General features: G+C 41.5%; 2 protein-coding genes across 11 annotated transcripts in view; one reads left to right on the top strand and one right to left on the bottom strand.

Annotated features, from left to right (window-relative positions):
* The window catches only part of AAGAB (alpha and gamma adaptin binding protein), a 53,009-nt gene extending 44,499 nt beyond the window's left edge, over window positions 1–8,510 (bottom strand). The window contains exons 1-2 of the mRNA XM_077746739.1: window positions 8,426–8,510; window positions 3,369–3,374 (exon numbers count right to left, since the gene is read on the bottom strand). Coding sequence (XP_077602865.1) covers window positions 3,369–3,374; window positions 8,426–8,492 — 73 coding nt within the window. The 5' untranslated portion in view covers window positions 8,493–8,510. The remainder of the gene's footprint in view (window positions 1–3,368; window positions 3,375–8,425) is intronic.
* A 199-nt stretch (window positions 8,511–8,709) lies between these two features.
* The window catches only part of IQCH (IQ motif containing H), a 210,240-nt gene continuing 196,549 nt past the window's right edge, over window positions 8,710–22,400 (top strand). For all 10 annotated transcript variants that reach the window (XM_077746671.1, XM_077746665.1, XM_077746657.1 and 7 more), the window contains exons 1-3: window positions 8,710–8,794; window positions 17,151–17,273; window positions 18,477–18,571. In XM_077746671.1, the coding sequence (XP_077602797.1) occupies window positions 8,744–8,794; window positions 17,151–17,273; window positions 18,477–18,571 (269 nt within the window). In that variant the 5' untranslated portion in view covers window positions 8,710–8,743. The remainder of the gene's footprint in view (window positions 8,795–17,150; window positions 17,274–18,476; window positions 18,572–22,400) is intronic.

Raw genomic sequence — 22,400 nt, 5'->3', positions numbered from 1 at the left:
TTGTTGCACAAAATCAAGCAGTTGGATGGCCCAGAAATAAAGGTCTGAGTCTAGATACTCTTAGAATCGTCCAGGATAATACACTGCACTGTGTCATAAATGGTTCTGTGCAACATGGGTTAATGCACACTACTTTTCCGCTGGTGTTTCTCCTCATACTCTCCACCCTCTTTACCAGAATGCCATTTATTGGGAAGGCAAACACCTTACAATCATTTCATCAACAATAACCTTACACAAAAAGTCAAATTCCTGACTCCACGAGGAAACAAACTGAACACCAATAAAAATGTCTTCATTTAATCATTTAACCTGTCACGGCTCATCTACTAATGCTCTAAACCACCACGAAAGAAACGTATACACTTAATTTGCACCAAAAAAGTTCTCACCTTAGTAGTAACATCTTTTACTGTAACTTTTCCTATCCCTACCTCCACCTTGAATCCACACAGTTCTGGCTGCCAAGAAATTCATCATGTTTCATGTACATAAAAGAATCAGAACTCAATCTTGGCTCCCCAACATTTAGGGCTGAACAACCTTAGAGGATCACAACTTCTATGAGCTTGAATTTCCCTCTCTTTCTCTCTCAGTCTCTCTCTCTCTCACACACACACTCACATATGAGTGCTCACACTAGAAGTTCCTCATGCTCTAGTAAGTTTTGTAAGTTCCTTTGGGTCTGGAGAAAATATGAACTTGTATTTAATCTTTTTTCTTCCTTAGGTTGGTGACTTAACATCCCTCTTTTAATAACGATAAAAATCCTAAGCCCTCTATTAATATTAATTGAAAATTGAAAAACATACTGAGTATCATAGCTAAAAACAATCCCCATTACCAGTTGAAATCGCTGCTTTAGTCTGACCATCTACTGAAATCTCTCTGATGATATAACCTTAGCCCATTCGTGGAAGATTTGTTAGCCTGATCTTTCTTCCTTTGAAGAAAATAAAGCCGTGGAAATACACAAGGCAGAGTCGTCCTACCATGACAAAATAGGTGACTTCACATAAGCAACAATTATAATGTATTCCCAGAGTAAAAGAAAAGGCTCCACTCAGAATAATAAAGCAGCTATAGAAAAAAATGCAAATTAAAAGACCCAAGCTCTCATCCTGTTCTGTTGCTGGACAATGTTAACTAAGCTGTACAATAAGCCCCTACCTTTGAAAGAAGAATGTTCTCCTGAGTAAACTACTTTAGGATCCTTTTGTTAACTATAGGAATCTGATAGACCTAGAAACAAACTCTCAGTCTTGAAGGAAAATGGATGTTCCCCAAAGAAGCAATGTCATAAATGATGGCTGGCTTTGCCTGTATAATTCCCCAAAGCCTACTTTACCCATCATATAATTGAGCTATCTGGTTCTTCAGTCTTAGAAACGTAGGGGCTGGAGCACTGTTTCCAGGGGTAAGTGCATCTGAAATCCAAACACAAAAGTCCAATTCTCTACTCTGAAAGTGGAGGGTCTACAGCACCCTTAAAACTGCAACATGGATGGACCTAGAAGGTATTACGCTCAGAGAAATAAGTCAGAGAAAGACAAGAACCATACGATTTCACTTCTACGTGGCATCTAAAAAAAACAAAACGAACAACAAAAACTCATACACAGGAGAACAATTTGGTGGCTGCCAGAGGGGAGGGTGTGGAGGGGACAGGGGAAATAGGGAAGGAGATTAAGAAGACAAACTTCTGGCTATAAAATAAACAAATCACAGGGAGAGAACGTCCAGTATAGGGAATATAGTCAGTGATATGGTAATCATTGTTTATGGTGACAGATGGTAAGACACTATCTTAGTGAGCATTTCACAACGTTTGTAACTGTCAAATCACTATGTCATACACCTGAAACTAATACATGTCAACTATACTTCAATTAAAAAAAAAAAACCTCAATTCTGGGCAAATTAGGATAGTTGACTGCCCTAAAAGGAGACCCAAATCTTCTCAGCTGGCCATAAGTCTTCCCATCTACAATGAGGAAAAGAAGGTATTTTGTTTCAAAGCTACCATTTGGCCTCCCCCAGGGCCCTCCTGATCTGCAAATCCCTGGGAAAACAGCAAAACATAACAAAGGCTGTGCTCATTTTCTAGGTGCCAGGGGCGCTGTGGAAACCAGGTGACCAGGACCTCGGGCCTGAGCCTTAGGTAAATCCTGGAAGAATGTACAAAGTCCTAGTGGAACTGCTAAATTCAAATTAGTGAGAAGTTTTAGCTCGGTTCCAAGCATTGCTCTCCTACAAAAGCAAATGACCACAGGCCAAATCCTATTAACCCTTCAGCCTTTCAAGGAGAACCCCCATAGCTCAGCTGCTGTCTCTCTGGCACCTTAACTGTTTTGAGTTCCGCTGTCTTGAGTTCATTGCTATCTTGAGTTCACTGCAAGCAGGACTGGTTAAGAGGCTGCTACTGCCCATGTTCAAAACCCAGCTCAGCTATTCCAGCCCGAGGCAAATTACTTAATTTCTCCATGTTGCAATTGCTTTGCAAAATGAGAATAATGATGGGAACAATAACATAAAAATGTTATAATAGTTAAGCAGTGGTACACAGTGAGTGCTCAGAATACAGGTTGTCAGACTTTTTCAATAAAGGGCTGGATGGTAAATATTTTAGGCCGTGGGCCATGCTGACTGTGGTGTAACTGTTCAACTCTGGAAAGTAGTTATAGACAAAATGTAAACAAATGGTCACGGCTTTGTGCCAATAAAACTTTATAGAAAAACAGGACCAGTGACCAAAGACTGGAACCAGCCCAGATGTGTTTGCATAGCTAAATAGCTAAACTGTGGCCCATCCTTATCAGCAATAAAAAGGCATGAATTATTGATACATACACACTAGATGACTCTCTAGGGAATTCTGTTGAACAGAAAAAAAAACCCTCTCCAAAAATAATCTACTATAGAGCTCCAATCATATTTTTGAAACAAAAACATTTTAGAAATGGAAGATGGGTTAGTGGTTGTCAGGGGTTAGGGATGAAGGCTTGGGGCATAACCTGGGGGAGGGGTGGATCCCTGTGGTGTTGAAACTATTCAGTGTCTTGACTGTGGTAGATATACAAACCACAGGTGATGAAGCTGTATAGAATACATACACAAACACAAATGTGTAGAAGTCAAACTGAGGAAATCTGAGTAAGATTGGTGGATTGCATTAATGTTAATACACTGAATGTGATATTATAGCACAAAATACACGGGGCAGTTTTCCAAAGTGCATGTGTGTGCGCGCACACACATACACACACAAATTAAGAATGCCAGAGGTGGGGCGCCTGGGTGGCTCAGTCAGTTGGGTGGCCGATTTCAGCTCAGGTCATGATCTCACGGTTCGTGGGTTTGAGCCCCACGTCGGACTCTGTGCTGACAGCTAGCTCAGAGCCTGGAGACTGTTTCAGATTCTGTGTCTCCCTCTCTCTGACCCTCCCCTGCTCACGCTGTCTCCCTCTCTCAGAAATAGGAGAAGAAGAAAAAAAAGAGGTAAGGAGCCCCATATAATCTAACATAAAAACAAGTAACATGGTAACACAGAATTTTACATCCAGAGGGATGGTAGAGATGATCTCAAACGACTTCCTATTTTTAATGTTAATCCTACGTAGGAGTGACTAATATATAATATGCCTCTCTATTTTGAGTTCACTCAACAGAGCAAATAAAAATCCAGACACTGTTAAAACTATCAGGCATATATAACGTTTGGGTTTTTTTGTTTGTTTTTTTGAGAGTGTACGTGGGGGAGGGGAAGAGAGAGGGGGACAGAGGATCCAAAGTGGGCTCTGCCCTGACAGGCTGACAGCGGAGAACCTGATGTGAGGTTCGAACCCAAGAACCGTGAGATTATGACCTGAGCCGAAACCAGACACTCAACTGACTGAGCCACCCAGGTGGCCCCATAATGGTCGTTTTAAATATATATCCTCCAGACAAAGATGTCTTTCTCTTCACTCAGAATCAAGACCTCAACTCTCCTAAATGGAAATCCAAAGATATTTGTAAATTTTTTTTTAGGAGTTAATCTTCCCTATCATTTCTTACACCAATGCCACCACCTTAAATAGTCCTGAGCGCTAAGGGATTCCAACATATTTCATTTACATATTCCATGCATAAAAATCCTGACTGTGATCATATGCTCCCATACTTAGTACACAGCACTTTGGGCAAGCCTCCTAGTATTTCCAAGCCACAATCTCTTCATTTATAAAATGGGAATAACCTGACTTCATGACTTCACGGATACAAGAACCAAATTAAAAGATGTGAAAACGCATTTGAGAAGAGTTCTGATATACATATAAATGCTTATTATGATTGTAAGATCTCCAGATTCCCACATTTCACTAAAAGAATTTTGTTCTGAGTGTTCAGATGTAGAACCTGAATGGCTTATGGTTGCTGAGTTGGCATTACACACTTAAAAAAACAAACAAACAAGTCTCCAGGGACATTTCTACCTAAAGCTCCTTCTAGGAGTGGGAAAAAAGTATTAAGGTTCCTCAAAAAAATTAAAAATAGGATTACCCCCATAAGAACCAGTAATTCCACTACAGGATATTTACCCAAAGAAAACAAAAACACTAATTCGAAGAGACATATGCGTCTCTATGTTTATTGTAGCATTAACAATAGCCAAACCATGGGAGCAGCCCCAGTGCCCTTCAATAGTGAATGGATAAAGAAAATGTGGTGAATATATATAGAATGGAATATTACTAAGGCATAAAAAAGAATGAAATCTTGCCATCTGTGACAATATGGATGAATCTAGAGGATATAATCTAAGTAAAATAAGTCAAACAAAGACAAAGTCAGTATGATTTCACTCATAGGTGGAGTTTAAGGAAAAAAACAACTAAGAAAAAAAGGCAAACCAAAAAACGGACTCATAGAGCGAAGACAGATGCTTCCAGAGGGGAGGCTGACTGGGGGGACAGGTGAAATAGGTGAAAGGGATTAAGAGGACACTTATCATGATGAGCACAGAGTAATGTATAGAAGTGTTAAAATATTGTGTACCTGAAACTAATATAACGCTGTGTGTTAACTATCCTAGAGTTAAAATAAATAAAGTTCCTTCAACATAGAGTAAAATGTTAAAACTTCAGGCTCTACATTTTAATATTTTCACCAGTGGAACAGACACTTTCACTGCATCCCTCTTGATAGTAGGAATTGTCATTTTAGCTACAGTAACTGGCACAAAGAGACGGCTGTGCTTAGTATCAGGATATACTTTCCCAGAATTAAAGTAAAATCTTCATATAAATACATATGAGGTGGAAAGAGGTCTGTCCCTGGAGTATAGACACTGGCTCCCTCACCACATACAGCCTTGCCTTCAAGCATTCTGAGACTTCATTTCCCTTTGAAAGTCTACAATGTGGGGTGCCTGAGTGGCTCAGTGGGCTGAGTGTTCAACTTTGGCTCAGGTCATGATCCTGTGGTATGTGGGTTCGAGCCCTATGTTGGGCTCTGTGCTGACACCTCAGAGCCCGGAGCCCGCTTTGGGTTCTGTCTCCCTCCCTCTCTTCTCCTCGCCTGCTGGTGCTTGGTCTCTCTCTCTCTCTAAAATAAATAAATATAAAAAAAATTTTTTTAAGTCTACAATGCAAGCCTGTAATACCCTTTTATCTGATGTCAGACACCCACTCAGAATACTGAATATAAGGCCTTTGAGTGACAAAATGAAAAAGTTTTCCACAAAATCCATGCATGCACTTTATCCATAGCAGAAGGCTACTGATTTTTATTTCATGTGTATTTATAACAAACTTGGTTATGAAATATTTCCCATTGTTGGCTAAAAGCAGTAAAAGAGATCAGATGTTGAAAGAAAGAGAAAGTGGAGAAACCCTGAAGGTTCCTCTTCCTGATGTTTGAAATGAAACTAAACCTTCCCCAAAGAGACCAGATTCATTCCAAAATCATACTATGGCCTAATATCACTGAACACTTTGACAAACATCATTCATTATGGTCGTCTCTCTTATACCAAATCAGCCTCAATTCATGATTTAATTCAATCTTTAATTATAATAAAACAGAAGGAATGCTCACCAAATACCGCAGTCTAGTGGTACCTACCATTTCCCTATCAATAACCTGAAAAGAAATGATAAAGCCCTTTTATAGTTCACTTTTTCCTTGTAAGTAATGTCTTCACTAGTCAGTCTTATTTTTTTCCCCTACACAATACTAATGGAATCACAAAGGCTATCTAATCAACACAAATTTGGCTTGAGCTATCTAAGAGGAATCTGACATTTAGAAACAAAGTGGATTATTTTACAGAATTAATTTTACCCCCAAGGAGGCTAACACATTTTAAAGAAGTACAGTGTTACTATTTGCCAATTGTAGGTAATCAGCTCCTGCAAGAAGTGACCATTCTGATCTTTAAAGCACACAGAGAGTATGGTAGCCATCAGAATACTTAAATATTTCTGAGACTGGCATTGAAATGACTTTTATATATATCAGTAATGGGAATCCAAATGCATGTGATTATTTTGTAAAGTAAAATACATCAAGAATTTTAAGACTCTTGAGCAAATTCTGGGGCGCCGGGGTGGCTTAGTCGGTTAAGCATTCGACTTCGGCTCAGGTCATGATCTCACAATTTGTGGGTTCGAGCCCCATGTCAGGCTCTGTGCTGACAGCTAGCTCAGAGCCTGGAGCCTCTTTCAGATTCTGTGTCTCCCTCTCTCTCTGACCCTCCCCTGTTCATGCTGTCTCGCTCTCTCAGAAATAAATAAAAAAACTTAAAAAAAAAAATCTTGAGCAAATTCTATGTTCACTAGAGGCAATATATGATGGAAGGTAATTTATGATGTAATGTTAAATGAAAAATAGCAGGATAAAATTAATATTAAAATGGTATGTGAAATATAAATATAAATTATATAAATATTTTATGTATTTCATAAATGTTAATTATATGTGCAGATATTTAATTTTATTTAATTAGTTTTAAATGTGTATTTTAATTTACATATATTTAAATTTTACATACAAAACATGAAAAGGTACATTATAATACATGAAAATTATACATAAAATATCAGGATAAAAATTCTATGAGAAATGTAATTACAATTTTTCTTTTTAAATGTAAGCACTGGAAAAAATACTGGAAGGAAATGCACAAAAATGTTAACAGTATTTGTGTTTGGGCGATGAGACCATGGCTGACATTCTCTTTTCTCCATATGCTAAATCTTACTTCATAAGTATGCACTAAAGAAAGAAAAAGAATTACGCACTACTTTTACAATGAAACAATTTTTAAAAAAGAAAAGAAAGGGAATAAATGGGAAAAGGCACTATTAAGGGGTAAGGAAATGGCATAGAATAGTTACTTCCACTTAATAAAAGTGCTATAATTAAACTTTTACACACACCCCCAGAGAACTTTTAAGTGGTCACAAACGATAACTAAGTTATAGGATATTTGTGTTGGAGAGGCATCCTGCCTAATTCTGCCATTTGACAGGTACAGAAAAAATACATATACAGTTGTGTGAAGCTTCACGGTTGACAAAGTGCTTTCGAAATGGCACCCGTCCTTCAAATAATCCTGCGAGATAGGCTCATATGCCTGGTCCATTTGTAGCACCAGGAAACGGAGGGTTCCCAAGATAATGTGCTTTGATAATAATGCCTGCCATTATCGAATGTGTACTATATATATGACAGCCTCTGGGGCAAGCACAACAGTCTTGTGAAAGTTATCTTCGTTTTACAGACTCGAAAACTGAAGGGTGTAGGTTAAGTGTGAAGGTTAAGCTGTCACATAGCTGAGATCCACTCATTTAAAACACTCTTGGTTACAATCAACTGCACATAATCCTTTACTGAAAGAGTTGAGCCTATGACCCAGTCCCATGCTCTCTCTACTACACTGGTCTCGCCTAAGGTTTCTTTTAAGAGTGATTTAGTTTTGACAGCCACCATGAAGGTCCAGAAGCAAAGAAACGAGGCCCAATAACTCCCAAAAGATAACGTTGGCCGAGAGCCTACAGTTAATAGCTGGAGCGGAGGAGACAAGGGCTAACTCACATGCAACGAGGGGGAGCCAAGAGGAAACCTACGCTCTATCCCAGGGGCAGGGATAGCAACAGACATCCCAGTTCCTGCACCTTCCACCCGCGTGACGCGGTACAATTTCCAGAGCGCCTTGCGGTGCATCTCAAAGGCTCCCGCAACAATCCGTGGGCTGGGCGGGGCAGGGATGAGTCCCACTTTGCAGAAAAAGCTAGAAGAAATGCAATAGTGCGCCCGGAGGGCAGAAAAGCAATGAGTGTGAGAGCCAGGGGAAAGCACCTGGTGCCTGGGCACCGGGACCGGGACTGAGATGCCCCCGAGGAGCCGCTGGCCACCGCCGAGTGGACGAAGAGCCCAGGGCCCNGCCGGTCTCCGGTAAAGGTGGACGAGCAGCTGGTGACAAGCGCACAGGGGACGCCCGCAGCCATAGCTGCGAGAGCGAGCCAGTTCCGTCCCGGAGCCGCTTCCGCCTTGGGCCGCACCACGGCTGCCGGTGCGCGGGGGAGGCGCGCAAGCAGGGACGCGTTCTCGGCAGGAACCCGCTACCCTGACTCCTCCCACACCCCTCTTCCGCTCCCGGCGTAGAACAGGCCGGGCTGCGCGTGGGGTTGCCATGGGGACGAGCGCTCGCCGCACCTGGCTTGGGCGCCTGGAGACCGCGCCTCCTCCGGCCCTACCCATGGCGCGAGAGACTGAAGACCGCGACCCCATCGGATCCATCCTAATCCAGGTGGGAAGCGGGCCTTTCCCGACCCTGCCCAGCTAAGACACGTGCGAGCGAGGCCCAGCAGCGCAGATCCACGCGCGCCCGGCCTTTTGGAGCGCCGCCCCTAGACTGCCTCCAGCACGCGGGAGGCATTGCTCCTTCGAGAACTCCCAAATATGCCAACCCAGACCTCGGCCAAGAGCCCGACACGCCTCCCGTGCTATACCATGCAGGCTCCGCTTCAGAAGCTCGACCGGTCTGCCTCTGGTAAAACTCCCAAGACCATACACCTCACCCCAGAACCTTTATTTCCGAAAAACCCATCTTTACACTGAGGCACCATTTTAAAATGTTATATTCTGAAAAATCTGAACCCATGACATGGGTGGGAATACGAATCAGGCGCTTTGGGGAGATGGTTAAGAAATTTGGGGAAAAGTTGAAATATGTTAACTACTTTTCTTAAGCACCTACGTTTTGTGCATCTAAAAGTACCTTGAAAATAAGTTACATCTTGGGGATGTAATGTACAGCATGGCGACTACAGTTAATACTGTACTGTTATATTTGAGAGTTACTAAAAGAATACATCTTAAAAGTTCTCATTATAAGAAAAAATTGTAACTACGTGTGGTTATGGATGTTAACTTACTGTGACCATTTCACAGTAAATATAAATATTGAATCGTCACGTTGTATACCTGAAATAAAACGTTGTATGTCAACTATATCTCAGATAAATAAATGAATTAAATAAAAGCTTAGGAACACACACAGGAAAATGTAGGAAAGATAACTTGGATTGCTCGTCAAGTTTAAGTTTTGAATAGGAATGTGACCAATTTTAAAAAGTCTGGGAGATAACTTTTTCTAACCCGAGTGGGGGGAAATATCAAGAAAGTCTTACCTTCTCCAGGATAACGCAGTTTGTGACAATTACACTCAGATTTTTCCAATAAAGCAAAAGCATTTTTGTTTTTTCACATTTCCATGTGGTAGTTTTAAAACATTTCTACATAAATCATCGCTTTTAACTTATATTTAGCTCCATTTGTCTAAGGCTTGAAGTAATTTGTCTAAATTCGCTCCATTCTGACTCATACTCAGACCTGCAATGGATTTTCCTGCCAGGATATTGGTCTCTTACCTCCCACTGAGGAGAGATTTCTTTTAATTCTTTGTCTTTTCCAAAAGACAAAGCCCTAAACGCCCCAACTTCATAGAGCTCCCGTTACGAATAATACCCAAATCTTCTTACCTTTTACCATCCTCTGTCACTAGCATCCTAGATGAGTTTAACCAAACTGCAAAGCCTGAGGGACCAGTCCGGGCAAAACTGCTCCCACATCTACATGGGCCTAAGTTCACAAGTACCCAGAATCAACATCGCCTCAGGCCAGCTATCTACAAACTTCTGGGCCCTGACCACCTTCATACTGGCCAATTTGCTAAAGCAACAGAATTCAGGAAAGTGCTTTCCTTGCAATTACAACATTATAACATCAAAAGGATACAAATTCAAGTCAGCTGAGGAAAGACATGCATGGGGCAGAGTCCAAGAGGGATCCAATGGAGCTTCAGGTCATCCCCACCCCCTACCTTGGAGTCATGGATGGCTTTACCTCCTACCACCTGTGATGTGACAATATATAAGGAGTACTGCCAACTAGGGAAGCTCACCTAAGACTTTGACGTACAGAGTTTTTACTGGGACTCAATCACACGCTGCCCGTGTTCTGACCTTTTAGCTCCAGCTCTTCCCAGAGGTCATTCTAATGCCTTTAGTCACCAGTTCTTGTAGAGGTTGGAANAGTCTGTCTGGTGACCAGAGGCGAAGCAGAGACACTTATCAAGTAGGGCACTTTAGGGGCCTAGAGATCACCTCTCAGTATCCAAGGTCAAAGGCCAGACCTCGTGGAGTAAAGCCCCTTCTAAATCCAGGGCCCATTTTTACAGGCTCCAAACAACAGGGACGCTAATGGAGATTCCTGCCCCGCGACAGTCAGTGTCCCCTATAGCATACTTCATGTTGACTACAGGGACAATTATGTTACTCTTTAGTTTTCTGTATTTCTCCAGCCCTGGAACATCTCTAAAAAAGAGACCAGAATCTGGGGAGAATTCTCACACCTAATTTCACACTTTCCCTTGAGATAATTCTCTTTCCCAGGGCTGCTCCCCTTGCGGTTTGGAACAGTGTAGACTAGGGCCCTCACTGAAAAGCTAGAAGCCTTTTCACTTCAGAGTGGGACCCAGAGGTAGCTATTTCATCAACCTAGGCTATAACATTACAGTATCGATATCATCTGTCACTGGGTTGTAAAGTGGAGCAGGAGAGCTCAGAATAGTCATACATACCCAGGCCACTCTCTAGGTACAGTATAAAATTTTCCCTGGTGATATGTAGAAAACGTATAACAAAGAATGAGAAAGACCTACCCTACTTTCTCACCACGTCTGGAGTATTTGTGAGCATACAGCACTACTCTCAGACATGCAGTGTGGATTCTACTTCTACCTGGGGCTGTGACCTACATCCTTTAAACAGACTACTAATTGGGGCGCCTGGGTGGCTCAGCCGGTTAAGCATCCGACTTTGGCTCAGGTCACGATCTCATGGTTCGTGAGTTTGAGCCCCTCATCAGGCTCTGTGCTGACAGCTCAGAGCTCACAGCTTTGGATTCTGTGTCTCCCTTTCTCTCTGTTCCTCTCCCACTCACACTGTGTCTCTCTCTCAAAAATAAACATTAAAAAAATTTAAATAATATAGTCTTCCCTTGCCCCTTTTACTCCTCTAGATATTTAAATCCTGCCTTTTCCACAGAACTTTCACCAGCCTTTAACTTTGTGTATTTATAAATAAACATTTGTATATTTGTAGATATTATGCATGTACTGGTTAATGGTTAGGCATGAAGGTTCTGGATTCAGACTCCCTGGATTTAAGTAGTTCCACCAAATAACCAGCTGTGTTACCATGCACAGGCTATTTAACTACTTAAAAAAAAATTTTTTTAACATTTTTGTTTATCATTGAGAGACAGAGACAGAACACGAGCATGGGAGGGACAGAGAGAGGAGGAGGCACAGAATCTGAAGGAGGCTCCAGGCTCTGAGCTGTCAGCACAGAGCCCAATGCAGGGCTCGAACTCACGAACCATGAGATCATGACCTGAGCCGAAGTCGGACATTTAACTAACTGAGCCACCCAGGTGCCCCAAGTTACTTAACCACTTTAAGCCTCAGTTTCCCTCAAGTATAAAATAAAAATAATATGAACTCCCTTTTAGGAGTCTTGTAAAAATTAAAATGTAACATATAATGTGTAACACTGGATAGATGTGAGTTATTATTAGATATGGTCTCTTGCCTTTTAATATCCCTTAGTTTTCTATTCTTTTCTGTGTCTTCTTAGGATTAGCCTGCTTTTTACTGGAAGAAAAGGAAAAATTAATTTCAGGCTTTTTAACCAGGACTACTCCATTCTTTTTTTTTTTTATGTTTATTTTTGAGAGAGACAGAGACAATGTGGGGGTGGGGGGGCAGAGAGACAGGGAGACACAGAATCCAAAGCAGGCTCCAGGCTCTGAGCTGTCAGCACAGAGCCCGATGCGGGGCTCGAACTCACAAACCGTGAGACCGTGACCTGAGCTAAGGTCACATGCTCAACAGACTGAGCCACCCAGGCGCCCCAGGACCACTCCATTCTTAACCAACCTTTATGGGTGATGCTATAGGGCAAATAAATTATGTTTTGTTTCCCTGTTACAGATGGACTTTTGGAATATCCCATTTTACCTAGGACAGGATTGGGTCCATTGATCTGGACGCCTGGATAATGATCTAGTCATTAATTCAGTCTCCAATAATGCACATTCTTTTCAAAAATGAAGGGAGCTGGCCTAACATGTACTATTATTTGGAAAATACAATAGATGATGCAAATTAATAATAAAATATTTTAACAAAATATCTAAAACACCTGAGAAAAAAATCTTTAAATACACATAATCAGTGTTCTAATTATAAGAAACTCTTTTTGTGTGACTTATTATGAAAACACAAGCCTCATATGTTTGGATTTCTCAGGACGGTTCTGATTGTGAATATTCTGTCCCATTGTCCGATCGTGAACCCACTTTCTCAGTTTTGGTTCAGGACATAGGGTTACCATCTCCACACAGAGTCCTACAAGGCTGCCTTTTGTTAACTATTTCTTGCGCATTTAAGTCTCTAATTCAGACTGTTTACAGTGTGAGCTGGATCTTTCAACTGATCAGAACAGTGAGGTTCTAACTATAGCAATCATCATCATCATTATAATTAAGAGAGTTGCCATCTTTACTGACAGCTTGACACCGTGCTGAGAGCTTTAAATTATCTCCAGCCCTAGTGACAACTGTATTAGGCGGGGATCATGTTTAGCAGCAGTTTACAGAAGAAACTAAAAGTACAAAGAGCTAAAGTAACTTGCCCAAGGGTATAGGTCCTACGTGTGTGGATCTTGGAACCGGTTATGGCAGGTTTATGAAACAGTCTTGAAGAAGTGGGGTGCTGAGTTCGGGAGGCCTCCTGGGTGCTTTCTTTTATTCATTACTCTTACAAGCTTTGTTTTTCTACTTTACTAAGGATCATCTGATATTTTCTTAATACAACTTTATAAATGTTTTCTTTTCTTGTTTTAATGTTTTATTTATTTCTAGGAGAGAGAGAGAGAGAGAGAGACAGTGTGAGCAGGGGAGGGTCAGAGAGAGAGGGAGTTACAGACTCTGAAACAGGCTCCAGGCTCTGAGCTGGCAGTCAGCACAGAGCCCGACGCGGGGCTCAAACCCACGAACCCCGAGATCATGACCTAAGCGAAAGTCGGATCCTTAACCGCCTAAGCCACCCAGGCGCCCCTATAAATGTTTTCTTAACGCGGGGTGCCTGGATGGCTCAGTCAGCTAAGCATCCGACTCTTGATTTCGGCTCAGGTCATGACCTCAGGGTCATGGGATTGAGCCCCACGTTGGGCTCCGTGCTGAATATGGACCTGATTGAGGTTCTCTCCCTCCCTCTGCCCCTCTCCGGCTCACACTCTCTTTCAACAAACAAAGAAAACACCAACCTTGGAAATATTGGAACTAATTGACAGCTTGATATCATCACTGTCTTTCTTATCACCTCCTCCGACTGGTTTGCAAGGAGCAGACAACATAAAATGAAGGGACAAGTGGGCAAAGCATAATGAGAATGACTCAGCCAAACTCTGTATTCAGCAGAGATACATAAAATGCAATTATGGAACTGCCTTTTGACGACATGGAACCTAGTTGCATGGCCAGATTTCTAAATTTTCAAGCAAATCTTCACTGCATTACATCTTTCAAGGGCTTCTTATTAAGCAGCTCTGTCCCCAAACTGTCAAAATAATAATCTTCCTCCACTGTGTGTTCAAGTCCTGAGTCGGGCTCTGTGCTGACAGCTCAGAGTCTGGAGCCTGCTTCAGATTCTGTTTCTCCCTCTCTGTGTCCCTCCCCTGCTCACACTTGTCTGTCTGTCTGTCTCTTTCCCTCCCTCTCCCTCTCTCTCTCTCAGTAATAAATAAAACATTAAAAAACAATTTAGAAGAAAAAAAGAAAAAAATAATCTTCCTCCAAGTAGGAAATATATGGAAAGCAATGCATTTGATGACCACAGAGATGATGGGGGACACGTAAATTTCAATATGGTAGATTAGATCCATTTGAAGAAAAAACAGAGATTTAGAACTTAATCTTTTTTTCCTACCCAAGTCCGGTGACACATTTCCTAGTATTTGTCTCTTTTGCAATTACTATACAAACAGATGTGTGGTTACTGAGAGGGAAGAAGAAAATATCTGGCAAGAAAATTTTAAAAAAACTCTTGAAGATTGAGAAAGCGATTCAAATCAATGAACATTTACTAAATGCCAGTTACGTCAAGGTACTTCACTAGGTTTTACAATTCAGGAGCAGAGAATTAATATTTGTTCGGTCCCCTCCTATGTGGCTGTCTCTACGCCAAGCACTCTCCATACTTTAACTCATTTTATCCTCGCCACTATTTCAACACGTAGCTATTTATCTCCATTTTACAGATGAAAGCATCAAGGCTCTCAAAATCTAATTTGTCCAGCTCAGGAAAGGGGGAAATAGGATTTTAGTTTATATCTGCCTGGTTCCAAAACTGACATTCATTCATTTTCACACACATTGCCTTAGTTTTTTTCAACAGTTCTGTGAAGTAGAGTAATTCTTCCCACCTCCCCCCAACCTTGGTAAAGAAACCAGAGGGAATGTGATGGTGTGCATGGACATCACGTGACTAGTGATGGCACAAGGAATTATGTTCATTTGTCTTTTACCAGGCCCTTACTGTGTACTCAACCCCTTATGTAGTGTCTCATGATTCTGGGAAGGAATGTAATTGTCCACACAGGGCAGATTAAAAAAAAAAAAAGCAGCCCTTTGGTTTTATGATAAATAATCCAGGGCAGTTTCATTCCCCCCAGCTGTTGACAAAAGTTATTAGAGAATGATACGTGAAACTACAAATAATACTACAAATTCTGGAGCTTCAGGAAGGCAATTCAAAGGATGAACCAAGAAATGTGGACCTGCAAATGAGGCTCGCCCTTGAACTGCTTCTTTGTACTTTCCAAACGCCTTTAGACAATAGATGGCAAACCAGCTTGCGGCCATAATTTGGACAAAACAATGGAAAGAAGTACCTCTTCATCCTTTGTGCCTACAAGCAAACAGTAGGTGTGTTCTGATTTCAATCTGTGAGCCCTCAAGGCTTCCCATGACAATGTGTGCAGAGTATAAATGACCAGATGTGTCTACCCGAATGTGTTGCCCATCAGTGAAAAGATGCGGATTTTGATCTTTTGAATCCTCGGGTCCATGGGAATATTCCAAAGGAATCGATAACACAGACGGGATGGACCTTCATGTCCAGTTAGACTAAGAGGGAAAAGGTAACCGTTTCAAAATGCCTTTAGCAACCCAGTCTGCAGATTGTTATTGGTGTGCCTGTTGCCGAAACAGGTGTTGGGTTCATACATTTGCATAACAGAATGTTTTTCTTGTGGCAGCAGCCCATACGATAATTAGTGCCATCTGTATTTATCTATTGAAGTTTGGTTTCTAATATGAATGCAGAGAACCTTGTGATGCCTCATCTCACAGCACCGCACCCATTTTATTGTGAGGGTGGTGGACGTTGGAGAGGTGCGCATCACTTCCAAGGAAAATACAGATAGAAGGAGAATGTTGAAGTGATAACGTATGTTGCTTTTTCTTCACGGCTCATTTTCATTTCTGACTACGTGAAACAGAATCAAGGCCACACACCTACAGAGCCACTTTTTCAGAGCAGTAAATGGGGAAGATCCAGCCAGAACAGAAAACCAATGGGCCCTGTCAACCTATTTACAATTCCCTTTTGAAAGACTCTGCTTTCACTAAAACCTCTCTTTGCTAGAACTTTTCTGTTTTCTTACCTCTTGGCCAATTCGTAGAAATCCGAGTTTGGCACAAATTTCATATCGTCTTGAACTCAACTGTTTCACCGGGTGAGAAGCAGAAGCCATTTGAGTTGCAGTTTTACCCTTGGATCTGTTTCTACTGGGGGAAGGAAAAATAGAAAATTGTCTGGGAGCTTAGTTTCTTTTTAATCTGAAAGACAATAATGAAACATTCTAGTAAAGAGTATCTTAGAATCATGAAGATAATTCTTTACAAAGAACATCATAAAATCTACCTGACTGTCTCCAGCAGTTCAAGCAAATTGAAAATCTTTAACAATAAATAACTTTATTTGAAATAAATCTTTAAAGTAAATAATTGCGGAGGGGTGGGGGCGCGTGAGTGGCTCAGTCAGGCTTCCGACTTCAGCTCAGGTCATGGTCTTGCGGTTCATGACTTTGAACCCCGTGTCGGGCTCTGTGCTGACAGCTCAGAGCCTGGAGCCCGATTTAGATTCTGTGTCTCCCTCTGTCTCTGCCCCTCCCCTGCTCATGCTGTGTCTCTTTCTCAAAAGTAAATAAACATTAAAAATTTTAATCATAAAACAAATAACATCAATAATTGGGGGCACCTGGGTGGCTCAGTGGGTTAAGCGTCTGACTTCGACTCAGGTCATGACCTCAGGGTTGGTGAGTTCAAGCCCCACTTGGGGCTCTCCGCTGTCAGCATGGAGGCTGCTTCAGATCTGCTGTCTCCCTCTCTCTCTGTCCCTCCCCTGCTCATGCACATGAGTGCTCTCTCTCTCTCTCTCTCTCTCTCTCAAGAATAAACAAACGTTAAAATAAATAAATGTTTTAGCTGAACTCTGTATGTATTCTTTCAATATTTTATATTATTTAAACCTACAGGTCCATGAAGACCTTTATCAGTTAAAGGAGAAATTAACAAATTTCCCACTTGAGGAAAAGGGAAAGACTCTAGACATTCAGAATCTTGAAACCGCAATCAAAAGGACTCAAATGGGGTTAAAAGTAAGTAGAGCTTTAGATATTAAATAAAGTGCTGGAAGGAGATTCTTCCTGAAGAAAAGAACTGTGGTTCTCACAGGACCCTGTATAATTCTGTAACAGAGGTAGATTTAGGCTGGTCATCAGCTTTCTTAATTCCGTTCCTTTCATTAAAATCCATGATTAACTGATTGGGGAATGTGACAGGATGCAAATCAAAGCATTTAAGGTGCTGGGAATGTAAGACCGTGCAGTGACAACCCCCAACTTGTGGTTTGATCAAAAGAATCAAGAAGGATTTTAAAAATAACCATTAGTCGTCCAACAAGTCCGAGAAAAAAGGATTCATACCAATGCCTGCAGAGAGTTTCTATCAGATCCACTGAGATTCTAAAGAACAAGAGTTTGTTTTTCCCTACTAGTGTGAGTATTTTGAGATTAGTCACTTTTGTGGTATTGTAATCCAGTAGGTAAAACTAAAGTGAGATACCACTGTTAGAACAGAGAACTAAAGTACAAGGGACTTCATCATTATAGATGGGATGAAGGGCAGAGGAGAATCCAAGCTTCAGACCAGAATAATCTTCATTTATAAAATAAAAATCTATTAGCACATATGGCCAGATAAGGACCACCTCCATCTTCAAGACTTCTAACTGTCATTGTCCCTGCTCTGGTCTCAGCCTTTCACTCTAACGAGCTGTCAGCTTCACAGCTCAGCTCCCGAGGCCATGGGAGATGTGGTGTGTTTTTGTTGCCTCATCAAACTGGCACACCATTATCCTATATTACCTGATGGTGACAGGGCCGTACCCAGCTGGAGTCTTCGGGTCGGCCGTTTTAAATGATCTGTTACCTAAGGGCCAAATTCTTTCCTCGGATGCTTGCTTGAAGTCCCTATAAAGGAAAGATTACTCCATGTCTGTCTTGCCTAGTAAGCTTACCTGGTGTGGCGATTTACTGACTATCGTGCATTCTTTAGTTTGTGAAAAGCACTACAGGTCACTCAAGCTTTGAGTCTCAATTGTTTATTATGCTTTTTGGGACAGTTAAAGTCATTTAGCCTTGAGATGCCCAATGATACCTTAGGCATGTAATAAACACATAGCATGTTGTATCTTTTGGCTTAATTACACAATTCAGAGCATTACCCTAATGAAATAAAGTAAATTAGCTGAGCATCTTAAGTCCAGTCTAATAGCCTAAACTTTCACTTTTCTGTAACAGATTCACATCGAGAAGTATTTAAATGTTGTAAACCATCATGTGTTAACGACTCCTATTAATGATGATAATTTATATTCTCCTCATGCTTCCAAATGGTAAGTAAAATAGCCACTTGGGGGTCCAAAATAAGTACAATTAAAAACAAAACAAAACAAACCTTCCCCACTTAGGTCAGGTGACCGTAAAGACAAAATCTTCTTGGCTTTGTTCATATCCATTCCACTAATTTCAGTAGTTTTGCATAAGAAGTTAATGGCAGAATTTGGGCTGGGTTTATTCTGGGTTACTTTCATTGCCTTCTAATGCTTAACATCATGGCAATTATTTCAGGGTCCTACTTTTGGCATTACTGCCTTTTTCTTTTTTAAAGGTATCCAAAATTCAACTCCTAAAGGAAATATTTTAATGCACGCACATTTGTACACTATTAAGACCACATGGTACTTTACAGTTCTTAGCAGGTCATATATACTTTATTATAAAGATGATTTGGGTATCCAGGGTAAATAAAACAAAAACAATAAAACTTTCTGGAAATATTCACAATGTGATACATCCTAAGACACAATTTATTAAAATGAGACTTGAGTTAAATTGCCTTGCCTCACTTTGGACCTTCTTAAAGGCAGGCCTCCTGAATTTGAGTGTATGTAGAGGAAGGTTTTGTGCTAAGCTGAAAAGCCTCGTGACCATATTTGCATTACAATGCCAGGCATTGCAGCGTGTTTCAGAAATAGAGTAAAACCTTGGATTGCAAGTAACTTGTTTTACGAGTGTTCTACAAGACGAGCAAACATTTCTAAGAAATTTTAACTTGATAAAGGAGCAGTGTCTTGCAATATGCTGAATGTCACATGATCACAACTGACCCGATGGTTCTCTCTCTCTCTCTCTGTGGGATTCCGGGTGATCGTCACCCATGCTTGGATGCTCAGTCTCATACTGCAGTGTTTGGCAAAAATGAATGATTTTTCAGAACACTGAAAGGGGCCCACAACTGGCACTAGTGTATTTGTTGTCACTTCAAAGCACCTATGGACAGTCCTTTACTTTTCCACACAAGAAGTCAGCTGAGGAATGCTTTGCTTCTTCCTGGGTCAGGCTGCCTACAGACAGAGACCCTTTCCTCTGCTGCCTTATTGCCAGTTACATTAAATACAGTCTATGACAAGAGTTTATTAACACTGTGCTGTAGTCAACAACCGTACAAGCATCTAAAATGGCCCCCATGTGGAAAAAGGTTGAAAAGAAAGGCGTTAAGAATAAAGAGATGATTACAGTGGAAGTTCAGAAGGAAATCATTGAGAAGTATGAAGGAGGTATGTGAGTGGCTGAAACTGCAAGATTTTATAAGAAGTCTCTGTCTTCATCTTGTGTGCAAAGGAAGAGAAGAAAAAGGCAGAGGAATCTCTCCCGCTTCAAATGAGACTAGGGAGATGTGTCAAATGTGGAAAGCAGTGCAAAATTTTGTAGAAAAGCACCACCAGAATAAGGCTGTATCAGTGCAAACAATGAATCTGTTTAACCGACAATGTCACATTTCCATGAAATCCTCAAAAAGAGGCAAAAGGAAGTATAATTGGATGGGTTCCTTATTAAAGTTGCACACACACAAAAAGATTCCATTGAGCCAACAGATAGTAGTGATTCCGTTAGTGATAGTGAAAGTCATCCTACACAGTAACTCCCTTCTCTCTGGTCTCCCTTACACCAGCCACAAAGGTTTTCAAAGGTAAGTGCAGGTTAATTTGTTTATTTTTCTTTATATTTTGTATTTTCTTTATTATTTTGTATTCGAGTATTGTAATCGTTTTTATATGAATATTTTTGTGGGTTTTTTAAAACATTTATTTATTTTTGAGGGGGGGAGAGAGAGAGAGTGAGAGAGTGTAGGAGAGGGGCAGAGAGAGAGAGACACACACACAGAATCTGAAGCAGACTCCAGGCTCTGAGCTGTCAGCACAGAGCCCAATGTGGGGAGGACTCAAACTCATAAACTGAGAAATCATGACCTAAACCAAAGTCAAATGCTTAACTGACTCAGCTACTCAAGCATCCCATATGAATATTTTTTGGTTGTGGAATGAATCATCTGAGTTTCCATTATTTCTTTTTTTTAAAAATTTTTAATGTTTTTATTTATTTCTAAGAGAGAGATCATGAGCAGGGGAGGGTCAGAGAGAAAGGGAGATACAGAATCGGAAACAGGCTCCAGGCTCTGAGCTAGCTGTGAGCACAGAGCCCAATGCGGGGCTCGAACCCATGAACCGTGAGATCATGACCTGGGCCGAAGTCGGACGCTCAACTGACTGAGCCATCTAGGCATCCTAGAGTTTCCATTATTTCTTACGGGGATATTCACTTTGGTATATAAGTGCTTTGGATTACAAGCATGTTTCCAGAATACATTATGCTCACAAACCAAGGTTTTACTATAGTGCACAAGGAAACATGGTGATCTATAGACATAACCAAATTCCAGCATTCCATAGTGGGGAGCAAAGCTTTGAGGGTACCAGTGTATCGGTCTCCCTTTCCCGCACATGGACTGCCACAGGCATCCGTCATGCCTTGTAGAGGCAACCCTCCCTCGTCTGTCTAGTTTTTAGTCATTTATCTCTTTGATTTTTAAATTTGTAAATTTTTTAAAAATGACCTGAAAATAGGTTAATATAAGTCCTTTAAAACAAGGAATCTAAGGGACATAATAAAAGGGTTTCTTGAAGAAAATATTGGAGGTCAGTTTCCCAACTTATATTGACCCTTAGTTGGAAATCAAGGGAGCCCTACAAGGCCAAGTGGGAGGCCTTTGTAGATGGCAGCCAACAGACTGTGGCCAAAGATTAAGCATACAAACATCAAGTAAGACAGCCTCAGAATGGAGTGGGGGGTGGGGTGTAAACAGGAACAGAGAAGTCTGTCACCAACTCTAATGAAGTTCTCCCATCCCTTCTCCAGCTTTCTCTTTGTTCTTCTGTCCTGACAAAGAACAGAGTCTGGGCTGTCTATTTGCAAGTTATGGTGACTGAACCGAGCAAACTATGTAGCACTTACGGCCACAGAGAATCAGGCGGAAACGTTTGGGCAGAGACCTTTCTTCTACAGTTCTTCTCCCTTGCCAAGGAGTGTCCTTGCCCCTTATTAGGATCTGGAAGAGGGAAGGAAGACTTTACTCTTAATTGGGGCATGGAGTTCACGCCCAGAAGTAGTCCTTGGATCCTTTCTCTCCTATTCAATACCACAATATAATCACTGGTCGTCCGGGCAGGAAAATGGGAGCTGGCAAGTCTGTATGAACCTCGCCAGCTTCGGGGAGTATCTCCATCAAGGCTGTGGAGCTGTGGCGCTAAGCATGCAATTTGAAAATGAAATGATAGGAGCCAGGTCGAAAACTGGGGAAAAGTCCAGATTGGGTCTTTTAGAGTAAGCAGGTCTGGGGCAGGTCCTGGAAGTCCAAGTGTGAGTCACAGGGAGTGGCTCAGGGAGGAAGAGAAGCAGCAGCAGTAGGTGGAAAACAGAAAACAGGGCGGTGGGGAACTGTTGACTGTGATGGGTGTGCTGCCTGGTAGATAGTCACCCCGGATTCTGCCCATGCAGGCATGTCCCCAGAGACCATCATGACTAGGTGGCTTCAGAGTCTGTGTCCTGCTAGGAGTTTTCTGTGCAAAGCAGTTTTGTAAAACCCAGGATTCCTTCAGGTCCTCATGCCCTGGGGGAAGGGGGACTGGCCAATTTGCTGCGTTTTTCTTCTGAGATTCCAAGACAAAGTCCCTCTAATACCCAAGTAAGGTGTTTTTTCATGATGGATGGCATGACTCACTGAGAGACAGGTTACTTATCTCAACGCTGATCAGGAGGTCAGAGGAAGAGACTCAGTTTATTAGTTTCAATCTGGAATAAGCTAGACCTCAGTTTCCCCCCCCC

The sequence above is a fragment of the Crocuta crocuta genome, unplaced genomic scaffold (assembly GCF_008692635.1).
Source record: "Crocuta crocuta isolate KB4526 unplaced genomic scaffold, BGI_CrCroc_1.0 scaffold130, whole genome shotgun sequence".
In the NCBI taxonomy this organism is placed as follows: Eukaryota; Metazoa; Chordata; class Mammalia; order Carnivora; family Hyaenidae; genus Crocuta; species Crocuta crocuta.
This window is presented reverse-complemented; position numbering and strand designations above follow the sequence as displayed.